At 36.2% G+C, this 21,003-nt stretch overlaps 1 protein-coding gene across 1 annotated transcript; it reads left to right on the plus strand.

The window, feature by feature from the left end:
* Positions 1 to 1,765: 1,765 nt before the first annotated feature.
* Positions 1,766 to 20,497, plus strand: LOC139073688 (vomeronasal type-1 receptor 3-like). Its single transcript, XM_070559528.1, is given in 3 exon segments — positions 1,766 to 2,652; positions 10,395 to 10,422; positions 20,492 to 20,497. Coding segments are annotated over 3 exon segments (921 nt in total).
* The last annotated feature ends 506 nt before the right edge of the window (positions 20,498 to 21,003 follow it).

Genomic DNA, 21,003 nt, shown 5'->3' on the forward strand with positions numbered 1-21,003 from the left:
CAACCCTTTGAAAAGTGCATACAACTCATGTATTGGGTAATATCTCCCATTATTTATGATTTTTCATGTCTCTTCTTTTTTCTTTATATCTTAATTGACTTTTATTTACATTTGATAGAGCTATTCTATCAGTTTCATTTTATTACCCCCTTTTCTAATGTCTGTTATCCTCATTTTTGTTTTTCAAGCATCTTTTAATTTTTATAGGTAATACCCTTTATCTCAAATTATCATACATTCATGTTCATTTAAGAATTCTTTAATAACATTTAGACTAATTTATAACACTATTTCTTCTCGCAGGGTTTACACATTTTTTAATCATTTATTAATTCCTAAGTTCAACATATTTTTATGCTCTTCAAATGGTATCACTCTTTAAACTGCATTTTTAAGCTACTTTTCTGCTGCCATATAGAAATGCTAATGATTTTTATCCTGACTTTGCTTTCAGTAACCTTGAAAATCATTCTTTAAAATTCTAATATTTTAGCCAATGATTCTGTTTCCTTCTTAAAATATATAGAATCTGTCAATGATAAAAGATAGTATTACTTTCTTTCCAATTATTATAAATTTTACTGTCTTTCTTTACTGTAAGGCCCAGGAAATCAAAAATATGAGGAATATATGGCGATGGCAGACATTTTTCTCATAGCCAATCTCAAGGTAAAGATTTCATTTAATACGATCCTGTTGACATTGTAGATTTTTTTTCTGTTTAAGGTTATTCCTTTCTCTTACTACATAAATAAAACGTTTTGTTATAAATGTATGTTGAATTTTATCCCGTGATCTTATGCATATATTGGAGTGATCATCTCTTTTTGTTCCTTTAGTCTACTAGTGTGGGTCATCATACAGATCCAGTTTCAAATGTTAAAATTATTTTCATGTCTAGGATAATTCTGATCGAATGCTTGAATCTTTTTACATATTGTTGACACAATTTTGCGATCATTTTGTGTAGATTGTTGTTCGTTGGTTCATGAGAGAGGCTTGTCATTGTCCTTTTCATATTATTTTTGTTGCTTTTTGCTGCCAAGATTATGCTAACCTCATAATGTAATTAACAGAATGTTCTCCCTTTTTCTAGCCTTAAATCTTGTTTATACATATGATTTCTTACTGGTGCATTTGGAATACTTTCACCATTGAAGTGTTCTTTGGGATTTCTTATGGAATAATATTTCTCTATTTATTGGCACAATGAATCATTATATCATATTATTTACTAATGTTTGCAATTTCTCCACTACTATCCTTTCAATACTTTTAATCCTGAATTTTTTTGTGCCTTCCTTTGGGGAGTGTTACAATCTCATAAAAGTTTGCTAATTTTATTACTCTTTTCAGGGAACTGCCTTTGATTTTGTTGCTTTTCTTTTTCCAGATGAGGTTCGTTATCCATTAATTTCTGCATCAATTGTGTCGATTTCATGTATTTCTTTTTAGCATTAATTTGCTGCTCCTTTTCTCCTGTCACTGTTTATTTACCTTTCCAATTGAATTAGCAATTTGCATTCTACCTTCTTTATAACCATAATTCTGTGCTATAGGTTCTCAAGATTCCTGGAATACAGTCTCTGGAAGTGACAAATTTTAGCCTGAAATATAGAAGAGTTGAACATTTCAACACCCTCCTCTCACACTGAACGGTCAATCTTTATGTCCTTCCATAGGCTCCATTGTTTATAATTTCAAAATATAATCTATTTCATTTCATTTGAAGCCTGTTTGACCTAATTAAAGGAACAATAAGATAATGTTTTCAAGTGATACTATTTTTGGGATTTTCCTCATATCTCAAATTTGTATTGGATTCCTGGGGAACTCATTGCTCTTCGTGTTACATATGTACACTTTCTTAGCTCAATCTCACCTGAAAAAGCCCATTGATTTGATTTTCATACACCTGACATTGGCTAATGTTTTGACCGTGATGTTGAAGTTAATACCACATGTCGCGGCATCCTTTGGAATAAGGCATTTTCTGGACGATCTTGGTTGTAAGGCAACTTTGTACACATACAGAGTTACTTGGGGTTTTTCCATCTGTACTACCTCCTTCCTGAGTGCATTTCAAGCCATCACTATCAGTCCCAGCAATTCTAAATGGGCAAGGCTTAAGTCTAAACTCTCCACATGCATTTTTCCCTCTTTCCTTTTCTTCTGGATCATCAATATGCTCATCTATACCAACATCATCCAAACTGCAGGAGCCAATCGCAACTTCACGATTGTTGGTTCTGGGTTTTTTCAGGAATACTGCCATAATAGACATGCAAAAGGCCAGCCAACAGTGTTATTTTTGAGTATCATAGTGATTCGAGATCTCCTCTTTGTGGTCCTCATGATGGGGTCCAGTATCTAAATGGTGAATCTCCTCTACAAACACCGCCAGAGAGCCCAGCATGTTCACAGCCCCAGCCTGTCTTCCCAGCCGTCTCCGGAAATGAAAGCCACCCACAATATTGTTTTGCTGGTAAGTTGCTTTGTATTCTTTTATTGCGCACACAACTTCATTACCCTTTATTTTTTTTATAGACCTGAGAAAAACTTGAGACTGGGAAGAATTCCTGGGATTATTTCAGCCTGCTACCCAACCATCTGCCCTTTTGTGCTGATGAAAAATAATAAGATTATTTCCAAATATACTTCTTTCCTAAGATGAGAATTCCCTTTCCCTGAAGAGCATTCAATGTCTTATCTGACACTCCACAACTGAAACCTAACACAAACACAGGTTTGTATACCTGATGCACAATGAAAGCCAATCACGGAAATGTCAGGCTCGAAACAAGGAAAGATGTTTATTATCAAAAGGAAGCCAGAGGAGGAGATGGGAGTTAAAACTCAAATCCACGTCCTTGAGTGAAAAAGGTAGGGGCTTTTACCAGGGGTTTTAGGTAAGAGAGGGGTTCATATGGCCTTGCTGTCTGGTGCCTCGCCATGAGTTTTATCTTGAGTCTCTGGTGTCATCTTCACCCTGTTTGGCTCTGTGAGATTGAGTCTCTTTTTTCCTTGACCACCTGGACCTTGACTTTCTGAGAAAAACAGCTAACACATTACAGAAAGCTCTGGTTAGTTTTAGTAGCCAAGTATGTGCATGTACAGCTGCAGATACCAGGATGTATCCCAATTTTTCTCCCGTTTTTTTCTTTTTGCTCGAACCTAGGGAAAGTATTAACTCATTCATTCTCAGTTTTAATCCCCCTGTCCTTTGATCATATCTCAATCTTAGGGAATGAGGGCAAAGACCACTCTAGTTACTTCCTCCTATGAAAGGAAAAAGATGAATGTTGGAGGAATGAAACTGTTCTACCTTTATTTTAACATATTTTGGGATTCCAGGTGGGGAGAGTGAGGTATGCTTTCTATGACTAATATTTTACTGCTCTGATTGACGTGTTTAGAAAACACTTAAGTCCACATTTTATAAATACATAGATGACTATAGAGATTAGCAAAAGAGACACCCCAAGTTTTAGTATCTCCTCCATAACAGACCTTAGCACACAGAGAATCCAGGAGAAGAGGCCTGTGAACCAGTCAAGGTTAGGGCCTGGAACCTCAGGAGAAATATGATATAGGAAGGTTGTCTGCCATCTAATAGTCCAACAAGTAAGGTAAGAACCTAGGAGTCATTTACTACTTCTCTTTAGGAGACCGTCTTCTGAATAGCAATTTCTAGGCTGTTAGAGATTCATTTCTCCATTCTGAGAAGTCAGTGTCTAGAGTATGAAGCTAGGCAAGGTTTGGGTGACCCCAGTTGTGACGTTTTTCTACAACATGCTTCCCATTCCCTATGGCATTTCTCATATAGTCTCTTCCAATGGAGATGAAGTTGATCTGACTGCTTGTGTTTCCAAGATATTGATAGGACCTACTCTCTGTGACAAAGATGGTGCAGAGAAATGTCTGGTACTGTCTAGTTCTTTCATTTGAGTTCCCTCCAGGTCTTTTGGGTCATCTCTAGAATATAGGAAGGGTCTCCCAAAATTAGGTCTATGTTGTGTAAGCATGTAACCAGGTATTTAATAAGAAGAATTTCTAGAGAAACAATAGGAAAAACAAGGTTACTGTTTGTAGTAAATTATAAACCAGTTCCTGAGCCCAAGGGACTGCCAGTCAATAAGATTTCTAGATGTCAATGTTGAAGCACCTTTTGCAGTTTGCATGGTCTCTGATGATGTCATCAGGCATTCAGGTAAGCTTTTTGAGTGGCTTATACAACAAGAGGCATGAAAATTGTCTAAACATTGGCTATAGTGGTGATCTCTTATAAGTTTCTATCAAGTTGTCCAGGTCAGTTTGCAGGGCTTCAGTAAAAAAGAGTGGTTTTAGTTCTCAATGATTCCAAATGAAAAATGGAGAAAATGAAAATGTTAGTTCAGAGATCTGTACCAGATATTTGAGGACACTAGAAGAATTCAGGATCCAGCACAGTTTACAGAAAGAAAACAAAAATTTCAAGGATAATTAACAGAATTAGGATATAATATCCACAAATGTGTATTATTATTTCTATTGAAATATGATTTTCTTTTCTAAAATCACTATAGTTTTTATCAAAAATAGACAAATTAAGACTCATTGGTTTGAAAAATGTCTAGTTTCAATAAACTTGGCCCGATTATCTACATACGTATGGCAAGAATAGCAGTTGATCATATAGGCTCTTAAATCTGCTTTGTTGCAACTTTTTGTAAGGAATCTCAGATTGAACTTTAAAGGCCTCTCAAGGCCAGGAAAGCTAAGCTGAGGACTTATCATCAGACTGAGCCTACAATACCCATAGATTTGGGTGAATTCCTTTCTTCTTGAGGTCCCCAAAATATCCTAAGTTTCTTGCATGTGCCATGGAAGTGACCTTCTTCACTCACCTGGTAAGGTTGCTGGGAATCTTGTGAGCAACCTATCAGGCCAGTATTTCCAAGAGGTTTTCTTTTTGTTCCATAAAGTCAGTCCTTTTTCCTTAAAGCTGTTTGATCATATCTGGATGTTGTTTCATCTTTCTCTCAAAATGACATTCCACTCAAAGCGTTGATAATCTAACCAATGTTTCCAATTGTGTCCTGTTATAAGGAGAACAGATTCTTATTGAACTTATGCAAATACCCATATTGCCATGAAGATAAGAATAGTTGCTCATCAAGAGTTTCCAAATTCTGGAAGGGTCAGGTAGGGAGAATAAGAGAAATGTTTCAATTCTGCTTACAAATTGCTATAAGTGACAGTTCCTAAAGAGAAAAGAGTAAAAGGTTTCCTTAAATCTGGAAAAACAAAACATTTAAAAAATCAGCAATATTTCTAGTGAAAAGTCATAAAAATTATAGCCATCCTCATGAGCTCATTTAGTCCCATGTAATCAAAGTTGATCTTGATCTTCTGTTAATAGTTTTATGAGGCCATCAGTTTCTCAGTTAGAGCCCTGTAATTTCTTACCCAGCTCAGTTTTATAATCTGAAAGTTAATCAGAAACCTGTATTCTAGAGCAAGTGTCAGAGTCTTTTCCATGAATCTTTCTAAAGATTCAACACTTCTGCAAAAAAAATCAGAGTACAACAAGTGTGTGCAAACAACAAAACAGACAAAAATGACCATTGCAAAGATGCTTGGCTATTTCTGTGACATACAACATTTTGAAATATTAGCTTGAATTTTGACTGACAACCATGACATAACAGAATTTTCAGAATGTTACATAATTTGGGGGACACATATTAATAACATTGACCCCCACAATATAAGCTAGGAAGGTCTATCATCACTTATTTGACAATGCTTCCCAAATAATTTAACATACCAAATAAGTCTAATTAGTTTAATGTCTCCCTCTTTCTGGAAAGACAGAGAAAATTATTTGAGAAGGTCCAGGGTCCATTGGAAATTCTCAAAGTTAGTTTTAAGTCAAAAGAAGGAATTTACCTAGGAGTCAAATCTTGGGGGAAGTTTGTCAAAAATATCAAAGTGGGGGCCGGTTCCACGGCCAAGTGGTTAAGTTCGCGCGCTCCACTGCAGCAGCCCAGGGTTCAGATCCTGGGCACAGACATGGCACTGCTCGTCAGGCCACATTGAGGCAGCGTCCCACATCCCACAACTAGAAGGACATGCAACTAAGATATACAACTATGTATGGGGGGGTTGGGGAGAAGAAGCAGGAAAAAAAAATATTGGCAACAGTTGTTAGCCCAGGTGCCAATCTTTGAAAAAAAATTTAAAAAAGGAAGATTGGCAACTGTTGTTAGCCCAGGTGCCAATCTTTAAAAAATAAATACATAAAAAATATCAAAGTGTTTTTAAACAGTTGGCCAAATAGGAAACCATGCTTAGTTATCCATTCAAACAACATGACAACAAAAGATAGCAAAGGCAAACAGACAGAGTTCAACAGTTTTAAAAGAAAAACCTAAGAGAGAACCTTCAGCCTCTTTGAACATAAGAAATTATTTTAACAAAACAGATCTTCTGTCTTATAGATAGACACTCAAAAATAAAGAAAAATCTTTTATAATTTCTTTATCAGAGCAGACTAAAAGTTCAAGAAAATTATCTTTTTAGGAGGCAGAAAGCCAAATTCTAATTTGCACCAGCTTACTTTTGATATTGAAATTCATTCACTTAATTGAGTTCATTTTAATCTTAGCCAACTTGATGACATATAATACTCTATCCTCAGAGTTTTACTTCCACAAATCTTTTGTCACTTGCTTTTCACATTCAGAATTTGTCTCACGCTTTCTTTTCTTTTTGTCTTTCCTAGTGCTTTAAGACAAATGTATCTTTCTTAACAAAACAAACAAAAATATCTCCATTCTTTATACCTTCTTTACTGAAAACATACCTCTTACTTTTCGTGTATACAGACTTTCTAGAAATATGTGCTTTCTCATAGGAAACTTCTCAGTATGGTACAAAACATGTCTATTAACAAACTCAAGTATTTTTCTAATTTCCCCTATAAAAGGAACCAAAGGTAGTAAATTCATGCCTCATAATTTTTTATATTTTATCTTATGGAAATGACCTAGTCAACAAATCTTTTTTTTTTTTTTTGAGGAAGATTAGCCCTGAGCTAACATCTGCCACCAATCCTCCTATTTTTTGCTGAGGAATATTGGCCCTGAGCTAATGTCTGTGCCCATCTTCCTCTACTTTGTATGTGGGGTGCCTGCCACAGTATGGCTTGATAAGTGGTGCGTAGGTCCATTCCTGGGATCTGAATGGGCAAAGCCCAGGCTACCAAAGTGGAGGGCTCCAACTTAACCACTGTGCCACTGGGCCAGCCACATGACCTATCATTTAACTTAATGTATCAAAATGCTAAGGTTTCCAGGTACCAAGAGATTTTGAAGGTATTCTAACACATACACCACAATACATAATTATTGTTAAAAAGCTCAACTACAAACTTCATCCTTTTCACATCTATTTAGCTTACTCATTTTTAATAATTATATTTAGATGGCCTACAAAAACCTCATGAGGCAAAAAAATCAGCTATTATTGTAAGTTATTTTTTGTGATGAGTTTTGTGACAGAAATAACATCTGTATCATATCCAATGTTGATAACTCTGAAAACATGTTTATTTTAGTCAAACCAACAAACTCAAACCTTTCATTTACAATCATTTTCTGTCACCTTACACTGAAAGACATTTGGGCCAGTTTCTACCACATTTAGAAATAATTTATATAAGTGTTTAGTTAAACCAATTAAATAGAGCTCCTTTAGAAGTTATACTATGCAGAGGCAGAAAAACAGAGAGAGAGACTTACAAACATAGACATACAGATGGACACAAACAGGGATCTTTAAAATTTTACCCATGTCTCAGGTACAGAACTGAAAACAATAGTTGGATCCAATTTACATTTCTGGAAGATGGACCTGTCCAGATGGCTGAAGATGTTTACTAAAGATTCTTTTCTTTTTGTTGTAAGGATCCTTTTGAGAGCTGTTTTTGAAGTCATTTTGTCTTTTAGAAGCTTCTGTGTGTTAATCAAAGAAAACATTCCATTGTGAGAGATTTTGAATCCTCTTTTAAGGGTGACCCTTAAGGTGGAATTATCGGAAACAGAGGTTCCCATTACAATTCCAAATTATCTCAAATGTTTATCCATTTCCACTTGTTTAATTTTAGATTAGGAATTTGGGGGGCGTTGAAGTAGGGGGGCTCAGTGAAACAGGAGAGAGAAGCAGCAGATTTGGTTTCATTTTGCTGGCAGGGTCACTGGTGCAGCTGTCATTCTGCAACCCGGCCTGTTTAATTATCTAATTATTTTCTATTAAAGATGCAATAAGGTATTCCTGATTTTTGTTTAGAAGCCTCAAAAAATTAAAATAGGCTTCCCATAGGTTGTTTAATTTTATAGATGGTTGTTTCCAATTACATGTGCAAATACACCAATTTGGGTAAATTGAAATTGCCCCATTTGTCCATTTAGAGTGAGATCTCCTTTAGCATGTTTAATTAACATTGCCTGAAGGATAGATTTCTATGCTTTTACAATATCAGGCAGGGGAAATATTCTCCAGTGAGACACAATGTTTATCCCCATGATATAATCTGTAATACAATCAGGCAAATGAGATGCAATCCTTTCACATAAATCCCATTTAAATATACCAATTCTCCTACAAAATGGTATCTTTATTTTACCAATTCTTATTTCTCAAATCATAGTGTCCATTAGGACTCCATCAATAAGTTTTGGTCATATAACATTATGTAGGGGAAGCATTCCCAGCCAGACATAACATCCTTTCCTCCCCAACACAAAAATACTCAGAAAAGTTGACACGACCTCTTTCTGTTATTAACTCAAACATTTCAATCTTTATAAAATTATAAAGATTGCTGCCCCAAGTGACTGTTGGTCAATCTTCTCATTGTTATTTCTGCCTTCTGGCTTTTAAAATTTTTCCAAACTGGTGCAAATAGAATGGATTTGTTTGAGGTCCCTCAATTTTGTGGGATCAGTAGGGTGTCCCTCTGGCCCACCCAAACATAGGCAGTGTTTTATTAAAACCTTTGTTTTAACCCCATTAATGTCCATTTTATTCATCCCATTTTTTAAAAAAATAACCGTCTAAAGTTTCCCATCCTGTGGGGATGGGTCTTGTGACTCGTTCCTTTCTAATTTTTCTTTGTTTTCCCTCTTTTGATGTTTGTCTTATTTACCCCACTGTCTTATTTCCTAAAAACCCCTTTCAAAATTCTCATCTTTTTGAGAAGAGTCCCTTGACTTTCCTCCTCTTCTTTTATTCTTTTTTTAAAGTTTTCACTAGCATCTGTAAGACCATAAGACAAAGACAAGACCCTAAATTTGATCAAGTTCTTAAGACCAGCCATTGTATTTCCTTTTTAATTTGATCTCTTCATAGGTGCCAATAAAGCAGCTGTTTATGATGAGAGTGCTCTGAAAAATTTTATAATTTAGAAGTTTTTTCAATTTAAGAATCCCCACATTCACAGGAATATCAAAACAAAGGGAGAACTGAAAACATTCCAATTTTGCAATACATAATCCAGAGGGATACCACTGGGAATTGAACCATTTCCCATTATGATGCCACACACACACACACACACACACTATACACATTCACATACATACACACAAGTATCAAAACAAATGGAGTCAAGAGTTCCTTTATGAGCTAAAGTCCCTAGTCTTATCAACAATATCAGGGGTCCCCTGAACAAACTCCAGAAAACTGAAACAAAACCCCTGAAACAGGTAAACAAATGAAAGGAAAAATAAGACCTCAGTCAGTTGTAACAAAGAATGTCACTAAAAATACCAAACCAAAAAAAAAAATCCAAATCCCATTTCCTTGCCACTAGAAAAATGTACTTAGAGCCCATGGTACTGAGCCAGATGGTAAATACTGGGTCAATCCCTAAGGCAAATCACCTAAGCAGCTGCTGGACTGTTAAGGAAATCCCAGTCTGTCCAGGACCACAGAGCCATGGGAAAAAGAGCCTCTTGGCAGATTCATCAAAATGAATGCAGACACGAACAGAGATTCATTTACCCAATGCACAGCAAAAGCCGATCACCTAAACATCAGGCTTGTTGCAAGGGAAGAGGTTTGTTATCAAAGGGCAGCTAAATGAGGAGATGGGAGTTAAAACTCAAATCCACTTCCTTGAAGGGACTCAGGTAGGGTTATTATCTGAGGTTTTAGGTAGTGGAAGGGATGATGTGGCCTTGCAGACTGGTACATTCCCATGAGTGTTATCTTAAGTCTCTGGGGTCACCTTCAACCTGCGTTTGGCTTCCTAAGATGGAATCTCTTTTTACCTTGAGCATCTTGACCTTGACCTTTACAGTTCACTCATAACAGAAAAATCTAGTTAGTTTTAGTAGCTGAGTGTGTACATGTGCTGCTGCTGTTAGCAGAGCTTATGTCAAATTTCTCTCTCGCTCTCTCTTTATTTTTATTTTTTGCTATAGCCCAGGGAAAATTTTACCTCCTTCATTCTCAGTTTCACTTCTTTGCAACAGAGGATAATGATTTATAGGAGGAAAAAAATGTCATATGGTTCTTTAGCACTTGAAGTGGGGTTAGTAAGAATTGAGACGTGCTGTCAATTCAAAATACAGCCATATTGTACAATCTTAACATGAATAAAAGTACATGTTAAATTAACCATTTTTATATTGATCTTATGGTTACATCATAAACTTTGGGTTTAAATAAATATACTGTAAGTATATTATTAAAATTAATATTTCCTTCTTGTGTTTCCTCTTTTGAAATTGTGGCTACTAGAAATATTAAAATTACATGTGAATCTTGCATTATATTTCTTAAGCAGTACTGCTCTATGGAAATTAATTTCTCCGTTTAGCTAATATTTACTGCCCACTTTACATAAAAAAGGCACTTTTTAGGGGCTGGGAACACATCAGTATTATATATAAGAATTATATAGAATGTGCTATAGGAAAAATAGAAGCGCATATGATAAGTAATAAAAAATAGAACAGGGGAGGAGAATTGGGGGTGCTGAGAGTTCCACTCCTTGATTCTGTCAAAAAGCAAATTCAACTAAATTGTAAAGATCTTATGCTTTTATTCAATGATTAATGAATTGAGTAAGCAGCCCATCTAGCAGATAGAAAGGGCCTCCAGGAAACTGTACAAAATGAGACTTTTACAGGCAGAAGGGAGTGGGAAAGGGAAGTTACACTAGCCAAAATCAGATTGGTTGGCAAGGTCACCTTCCTTTAGGGGTTAACAAGGGTCTATCAATCACATTACCTCACCAGCACTGATCAGATAATTCCAGGTTGAGCAGTTTTACTCCCTGTCAATGATGCTGTCTCTTCCTGTTTGGTGTAATTAATGATGTGTGATAAGGCATGAGAGTGTGCCCTACAGGCTTCCCCAACTCCAATTTAGTTAATGTTTCTTTCATTAATTTCCACTACCTCCACCCAAAATTTGGGCCGGATGTTGAAACTGATGACATCGCACAGACACACACACACACACCCCCCAAAAGAGTAAGAAAAGTTTGTTATTCACATATCAAAGCTTTCTGGGGAGAGCAAGATGGTTCCCAGACAGGTCTTAAAATAGCATAAAAGAGCAAGGAAATGAGACTGGGCTTGGGATTTTTATGGTGGTTCGTGAATGGGGTGGTGGTGAGGATTCCCACTCACAGAAAGGGGCTTGTGTGGTTTGAAACTCTCCTGGGCACCAAAGGAGGCAGCACCCAGGCTTCCAACTTGCCCAGATGTGCGGCAGAAGAGGAAGCAGCTATCCCCCGTCAAACATCAAGAAAGAATTAGATTCTGCATTACACACTGCCGTTTTCCAACACTACAGTAACCTGTCAAAACGGAGACTCTGCTACAAACATGAAGACTGAGTTAATATCTGCAGAAAATTTGCCTTAGGGGTGGACAAATATATCAACGTGGCTAATTATCGAAGGAGATCTTACCTGCTGTTCCATAAGTACTTGGCAACAAACACAGGTCGTGCTAAAGCCACTACTTTGAATCTCATGGTTTGTCCTGGACAACCACGTGGGTGTTTGCACTAATGGTGCAAAAGCAACGACACGTGGAACTGCTGGCACCTTAACACAAATCAAGGCAACATTGCAAACGAGAAAAGCAGTCATTGTATTCTTCACCACCACACACTCACAGGAAAACAAAGCCAGTTTGACTTGTGGTCCTCAGAGAAACAAAATAAACATTATTAACTTTATTAACTATCAAATTAATTTTGCAGTTGTTTGAGTCATGATATAAATTAATTCTTCTCTTCATGATATAAACTAATTCCTTAACACCACTTTTACCTGATAGAACAACTAATAGACAAACTGGGGTTATTCAGACTTGAGTGTTGGGTAAACATTTTCTTGAAAAATTAACAAAGTAAGCCTGTCACTTCAAGGAAAATAACAGCACACTTTGCCAAGGATAAAATTTGAGCATTCAAGTGAAAATTCAAATTTTTGAGAACTTGTATCCATCCCCCCGAGTGTGGTAATTTCCCGATACTTAAAGATTTTTCTTATGAGATCAATGATGACATTAACAAATATGATTTTTTTTTTGATACGTGAAAAGAAACGGTTCAACATTTGGAAGTTCTGCATAACTCAGTGAACCTATATTTTCCAAATGATCAATGCAGAATGTTATGAAATCATGCATAGGTAAAAGATTCACCCGAAAATAAGATAGACCAATAGATTTTTATACAACAAAATTACAAAAAGCCCACTGATAGGGTTTTAAATCTCACACTGCAACTACCCCTTAAGAAACTATCATTTATTGAGTTTTTATGTAGGATCAAAGAAAAACACCACAATTATCTGAAAAGGCTATTAAAATGCTCCTCCCCTTTCCAACAACATCTCTGTGCAAGGCCAGATGTTCTTCATATATTTCAAATAAAGCAACGTGTTGCAACAGATTTATGAAGAAACAGATGGGAATTCAGCTGTTCTATATCAAGCCAGATATTAATTCTTTCCTTCAGCTTTCCATATGTTTAGACAACTAAGTACAGTAAAGTCGATATCCAGAATCTCTTCAAGGGAATAGCAACTCAGCTGAAAATAAAAGTAAATGGTACAGCTCCAAAAGTAATCGTTTTTATCAGCACTAGCTTCTCTGGAGCTGCACGTAATCCAAGAAAAATAGCAAAGCAAAAGTTTGAGAATGTGAAGCAGCCATATGTTATACACATGACCATGACATTCAGCTTCATTAAGATAACTAGTATTAAAGTTGTAAGGTGTTTGCTTTTTAAGGAAAGTGGGAGTTCCAGAGAAGGATAAAGCAGTTGGAAACTAAGATGAAATATGTCATCAAGGCTTAGGCAATGGATCACCAAACCAGCAAGAGTGACCAACTCGTCGTTTGATTTAAGTGGTCTGCACGAGGGAAGATTCAAGGGAGGCAGGCAGATGTACTGACGCATTCAGCTTCCTCTAGCTGTAGCAAAATGTGTCTGTGCATTTAGTTGTATTTCTCTTGATTGTTTTATGTTGCTTTCTCAGTATCTGTGGATTTATGTCTTTCATCTCTTGCCTTTCATGGAGCCTGTCTAATCTTGTCTGATATTCCAATGCCGTTTTTATTTGGTTATTTCATACTCTTCCATATTTCTTCATTTGTTTTTTATAATTTCCATATTCATGCCACATTTAGGGTAATTTCTTCATATACATCATTAAGGTCACTGACTCTATTTCCACCTGCTATTTATACATATACTAATTTTTTTCAAAAATTATGTATCATTACTTCTAAAGTTGCATACTATATTTTTCAACCCTGTTTGGTTTTTGTTGTTTACTCAGCTTTTTAAAAATATAAATTTTTATGTCATTGAAAGTTTATTTATGAAATTATTTTATTTATTGATTTCTGATAATTTTACTCTCTGAAATCCCTGAGATTATTTTTTTATTCATGATGATTTGTTTCATTTTGTGTCTGATGATTTATTATTGAGAATTTATATTGTTTCGCTCTTAATCTGTGGGAGATCTCTGTACCAAAATAAGGTTCTTCCCACAAGCATTTCTGTTTGCTACTGTCACAATCCAGTGGGTATTATGGACCAGGGGCAATTTTTGCATCATTCCAAGGTCCCTTAGATGGTCCAGGAATCGCAAGTTACGACACCCTACAGTCTCTGGTCCAAATCTTGGCACTAGACTGCTGCACTGCTCTCTGTGTTTCCCCCTGGGCATCTCTACCAACCCCTGTGCTTACTGCTCCCTGTTCCCTCTTTATCTCACTTGTCTGGGCCCTTGGAAATTTCCCTTGCCTTCTGCCAACTAAGAAACAAAGTAAACCTCTTCTTTCACCTGGGATTGCCTTGTGTTGTAGTAGGATATCCCTTCTGTGTAATTATTGCCCCTTATTGTAATAAGCAGAAATTGAGTCCTCTCTTTATATAGAATAGCAAAAGAATGCAACACAGGAAATCTGTAAATTATGATACAGCTTAACCTAAGGCTGAATCTAGTTTCAGTCTTTCAAAGTTTGAATAAACAAAATTGCAGCTCCAAATGAACTGTTTCTCTTCCATGAAAGCTAATTTCCATCTAAAGAGGAGTTCATGCTTCTAATTTTGTATGGAGCTTATATTATAGTTTCCACAGACTCAGATCTTGATTTTAAATAATTATACTCCATTATGCTTCTAAACTTAGCTGGGATTCTTGAGTCAAATTGCCTATGTGTGAATCTTGTCTCTACCACTTAATCCATAAGTGAGCTGAAGCAAAATTCTTAACCTCTCTGTGCCTCAATTTCTTAGCGAAAGTAGTTAATAATTATTATAACAATGACAAATAAGCCTTATTGGATTTTTATATATTGGTAATGTCCTAAGTTCTTTATCTGAAATATTATGTAGATAATCTAAGACAAACTGAGAATCTCCTAAATTGTCCAAGTACAAGTTCGTTTAAGCATCTTTACAGTTAAATGCCAAGAAAAATAGGAAACATATTCTCTTAGGTCTGTGGTAGGCCACTCATGATGACCTTCAGATGGATTCTTTCCATCTCCTTGGGAGACAAAAGCCCCACAAGAGATATGACATTGTGAGTATAAGGGTTTTCTTGTTTTAATCAAGAGCCAAGAATGAGCACCCATATGAGTGACTGATGCAATTGTCAAATTATCCCTAATTTAAATAATTATTTTTTTCCATGGATTCAGGTATCTATTCTTCCATGTGGTCATTGATTTTAAAAAGCCTCATTGAAAATGACTCCACACCAGGCCCTGGATAAGATATACTTTTTCAGACAGATCCTGGTCTATTAGAAAATAAACTATAGGTAACAAATGATAACAAAATAAACCAGAGAGCTCTAGTCTTGAATTATCTTTAAATATCCTTGGATTGAAGCCCACAATACTATCATAAAGTTTCCTTTCAAATTTCCTCTATTTGTAGATGCATTTCCAGAGCAAGTCAAAACTCATAATCTAATGAATTGATAGCCACAGGCTGAGGGTAGTGGGACTATGCAGGTCATGTATTTGTGGATATAACGTCTCATTGGCCCTGGTTGTTCTCGGTGACCCAACAAGTTCTCAATCCTTTAGGACTCGAGCCTAAAGCTACGGTGCAGAATTAGCACCACTACTCTTGGAACATCAGGTCACCTTGACATGCGACCCAGTGCCTTCCACCGTAGTAATCATGATAAATTTTCTAGATATTTAAATTTTCAAGTAGATAGACCCACCTTTCGTAACTTTTCTTTCTGTGTTATTGTTCATCATGACTATCCAATCTGGCAGACTGAAAATATGGAGTTCTCTTAGATCTACAGAGATTTATCTGAAAGATGTGCTTATGTGATAGTCCTCAAATGGCAAAGGAAAGGGGAAGGAGATGGTGGAAGCTGTTTAGACCATTGGGTTGTTACAATAAGAGCAAGGAGAAATGAGGTTCAGGTTGTGTGTCAGAATGCTTTCACAGGATAAATGGAAAAGAAATGGACCACGGGGATTTGAGGTCCTTTATTCTTCTTAGGCCTCTTTTCTAGTTTACATAACAGAGGCCTCACTAGTGATTGTTGTCAGTATCTCTTATTTGTTTTCAACAACAATCAGAACTTGTTAACACTGGACGTAGGAACTAACCATCTGAAGGACATCGGGGTAAAATTTTGAGTGAAGTCTTGAGAAAATCAGCATGTAAACTTCAAAAACCAGGTAAGGTTTCTTGATTTCTGTAATGAAGGGAGGCTTTTTGTGGGGTGGATCATGGGACAGCAAGATGATTTCTTATCTTTTGAGTGATGCTGGAACCTGAATATAATCTAATGCACATGGTTACCATATGACAAGTTGTCTACCCTCTAAAAGAATCATCTATACTGAGGGCTACTTTCATTTTGGTTTTTGCTTTTGAGATCATGGCACTCTTACCAGTTTGTAACTACAGTTTTCACATTAATTAAAACTAGAATGTTTAAAATATTAAATATCCCACATAAATTATTCTTTAGAAACTGAAATTGTGTAATTGGTTTAAAGTATTATTTTTTAATATTTTGTGTGTGCAAAGCAAAAAATTGCATGTATGTATATTGTGATGCATGATAAAATGATGATAAATTAATAATAATATTATAATCATATAATGTCATATAAATTATTATGATATTTGATGATAAAATGATAGTAAAATGAGCATGTGTAAGTCCACCAGCTGACCTAAAAATAAAAATATAAACACAGAACTATTTGGATCCTCTTACTTAGTCCCATGCCCTCGTTTGCCCCCAAATGGAAGCAACCACCATCCTGTATTTTGTGTTGCCATTCCCTTGCATTTAAAAAAGAATGATTTTCCCATCCAGGTAAGCATTCTTAAACAATATTCTTTTTTTTTGTGGTCTAACAACTTCATTAAAATGATGTCACACTTTTTGTTGCCAGCTGAATCTTTCCTTTGTATGTAAGTGTATGTTTCTAAGATTCATTCACGTAGATGCAAGTAGCATCAGCACATTTTCACCATCACATGATGTTGCATTGTATGAACATTCCACAATGTATTTATGAAATCTTCTGCTAATGGATATTGGTGTTATATCCAGATTTATGCTTTGATGACCCATGCTTCCAGAATATTCTTTGGCATCTTCCAGGGAAATGTGATGACAGGTTTCTTTATTGTCCATAACTTCTTTTCCATCAAATAACAAAGAGCAGCACACAGTATATAACCCATAAACAATTTCTGGAATGAGTCTCCAAGGAGGTTGGCCTTTCATTTCTCATCAACTTCAATCTGGTTTCAGGGCCCCTGAGATAACTTCCTCCATTCCTGTCTTTTCTTTACCACTCCGGTCGTGGCTTCTGTTTCTGAGTGTTGAACATGAGACTGTCATAGCAGTAGCCTAATACAATCAGAGAAACTTGAATACAGGGTGGGGAAGGGTAAAATTTATTGATTCCAAAATTAGGCTGGTAGGGTTAGATACTCCCAAAAGAAATCCTTTTGGAAGAGTAAGAGTATAGGAATTATAGATTCCAGTGGTGTAAGACATCCTTTCTAAAGAGAAGAAGAAAGGAAATGGGTAATGGAGGCTGATAGGATCTCCCTTCTATGCTTTCCTTGTAGTTTGTTTCATTGTGGTATCACCGGTGACTCTTGCCAGTTCCTCTCCACTGTTCTCAATAATGATAGAAACTTAAAACATCTGGACTGGGATAAAATAATGTAAAAGATGAAGCTATTATGCTATTGAAGCCCTGGGACACACAGAATGTCAAATTGAGACTCTAAAGGAAGTCTGCATTGAATTCTGTGATAGAAAGAGGTCCTTGGTCTTAGTCGATTTGTGATTTGAAGGAATAATTCACAACTTGGACAGAGTCAGCCTCCCTCTGGCTCTCCATCTGAAATAGTCACCATAAACTAGGTATTGCTTCCATTTTGGGTCGTTTTATGGGGTCTGCTATCTCAAATTCATACCTGAGTGTACTTAAGAAGGAAATAGTTAAAATGTGAACAACATTCATAATCAAAATCAAAGTTAGTTTTGTTTAAATAAGCAAATTCAAATATATTAATATATGCGCCTGTTGTCCTTCAGCAAGTTTTATGGGTATTTAACTTTCTCTCATATCATCATCATCCCTCAGCTCAACATCGTACCATACCCTCAGGTTTGAAGTCTGATTTCAATTTTCCCTCTTCCGTGGAATAATTTCTCTGCTTCCTGGACTATTTACAGAAAAACAGACACTATTATTTCCTCTCTGGGATCTTAGGAACCTGTAACGTAGAAAATTTTTTAGCTTCCAGAAACACTATCCACAAGGAGTCTAGGAAAGGAATAAATGTATCTTTCCCTTCTGTCTCATATCTAACAGCTCTAAAATAAGGAATAAGACTTAAATTTTAGGGGAAGACATTGAGGATCAGGAGGGGGGATCAACTGTTTCAAATTTCTTTTGCTTTCAGATTACATCATTATAATTTTTTTTTTTTTGAGGAAGATTAGACCTGAGCTAACATCCACCACTTATCCTCCTCTTTTTGCTGAGGAAGACTGGCCCTGAGCTAACATCCGTGCCCATCTTCCTCTATTTTATATGTGGGATGCCTGCCACAGCATGGCTTGATAAGCAGTGCATAGATCCACACCCAGCATCAGAACTGGCAAACCCCAGGCCGCCAAAGTGGAACGTGTGAACTGAACTGCTGCACCTCCAGGCTGGCCTCTATAATTTTGACTTAAAATATCAGAATGGGTTCTTTTTTATTTACTTTGTTCTCTGAGGTTCTTTTTTGTTCCTTCAGTATTTTGCTTCTTCTCACGGAGGCAATACTGGAGAGGAAATAAAAATAACTAAGTTCCATTTCATCCCCTAAATTAGCCATTCTGCACATGATTAAATCCCTAATTTTAAAAAATCTATTTAAATAATGTGTCAGTTCATATTTAATCTGATTACACCACCATCCCACAATAAGGAAGACTGGGAAAAGTCCATTTTCTCAGCCAGGGATGCTGCTAAAAACAACTAACCACTCTCAAAATTTCAGGGTTCATAGAGTCCAGCAAAAGGAGAAAATGAACATTGAGTAAAAGACCAACTGGCAGAATCTTTGTTTTCCTGAAGCAATCAATGATCCAGTGTCACCTAGATGTTACAGCTGCTTCAGAGTAATAGCCTGAAGTCCCACAGACAGAAAGAATTATTTTGTAGCTTGATTTGCCCATTTGACACGATGGGATTTGACAGCAACGATTTTGGAAGTAGTTTCCTTCTTGCGTAGACGGCTAAGATGAAACTAAGTATTGGAAATGCAACTCGAAAACATTAACAAGAAAATCACCTAAGTGACACATCTGTGGAATTATGAGTTCATGGCCCAGAGCAGAAAAGTCAGTCGTTTCACACGAGATAGTTTCGGCATTTCAAAGCCACAAATTCACAACATTTTTGGTGGCTTTGCAAAGCTTAAGGTTGTTTGTAGCACAGGTTCTGTTTGACCCCAGGATGATTGGAGGTTTCTGAGGTAGAGCTTATTTCTGATTTAAGTATCTAACATTCATCATCCACCAGCACTGCAGAGCTCTCCTCCCCCAGTTTCACTGCTCTTGTTTGGAGCCATATGAATATTTTTCTGTTTTATCTAAAAGTTTTTTTTTCCGATTCTAGGTTTTGATTTCAAACCGTGATACAAAATGATACTAGAAGATCATTTCTAAAACATAAGTTTAGATACATTTCTCTGCAATGAGGCCACCTGCACTCGACACAGTAAACACCTTAACGTGGTTAGGAGTCCAATATAATGTGGCCTCATATCTTGAATGGTACCCCCTTATCACATACAGAACAATTCATATTTCATTTCATCATCATTTCAACAAGGATAATTTTTGTTCATTCTTTAAAACCAATTTTATTGGAGAATTCAATCCATTTACATTTAGAATGATTATTGATATATGAGGGCTTAATGCTGCCATTTTATTGCTAATTTTCCAGTTCCCCTGCATTTCCTTTGTTTTTTTCTCCCATGTATTTCAGACTACCAATTCAATTAGGTAGTTTTCTATGTTGGTTTTCTTAGTTTTCTCCTTATTTATTATATGTGTCCCTGTTCTACTTTTTTGTTTAGTGGTTACCATGAGATTTGTATGGAAAATCTCGTACATGAGATAGTCCATTTTCTGATCATATCATTTCCTTAGACTAAGCCAATTCGGTTCCTATCCTCTTCCCCTCCTAAGTTGTTTTTGTCACTATTTCCATCTTATGTTGTGAGTTTGTGGTTAAAATGACAAGATTGTATTTGTTTTGGTGTTTTCCTTCCCTTTATCTTTAATGTTATACTTGAGTGTTTGCTAGCCTGTTCTGATGGAAAGCTACAATTTTCTGATTTTGTCTACCTATTTATCTCCTTACTCAGGGATTTGTAACCCTTTTCTTCTTTTTTTCAGGTTTGAGGGCCTTCTTGAGGATTCCTTGTAGAGGTGGTCTTGTGGCAACGAATTCCCTTAGTTTTTGTTTATCTGGGAAAGTTTTTATTTTTCTGTCATATCTGAAGGATATTTTCATTGGATGGAATATTCTTCACTGGAAGTTCTTGTCTTCCAGAATTTTGGATATATCATTCCACTCTCTCTCCTAGCCTATAAGGTTTCTGCTGAGAAATCCACTGAAAGCCTGATAGGGGTTCCTTTGTAAGTTATTTTCTTCTGTCTTGTTTCCCTTAGTATTTTTTCTTTGTTATTGACTTTTGCCAGCTTCACTACTATATGCCTGGCAGTAGGTCTTTTTACATTGATATTGTTAGGAGATCTGTTGACTTCTTTCACTTGCATTTCCATCTTCTTCCATAGGTTTGGGAGGTTCTCTGCCATTATTTCTTTGAACAAGCTTTCTGCTACATTCTCCTTCTCTTCTTCCTCTGGAATACCTATCATCCTTATGTTGCATTTCTTAATTGAGT

The sequence above is a fragment of the Equus przewalskii genome, chromosome 9, assembly GCF_037783145.1.
Source record: "Equus przewalskii isolate Varuska chromosome 9, EquPr2, whole genome shotgun sequence".
NCBI lineage: Eukaryota > Metazoa > Chordata > Mammalia > Perissodactyla > Equidae > Equus > Equus przewalskii.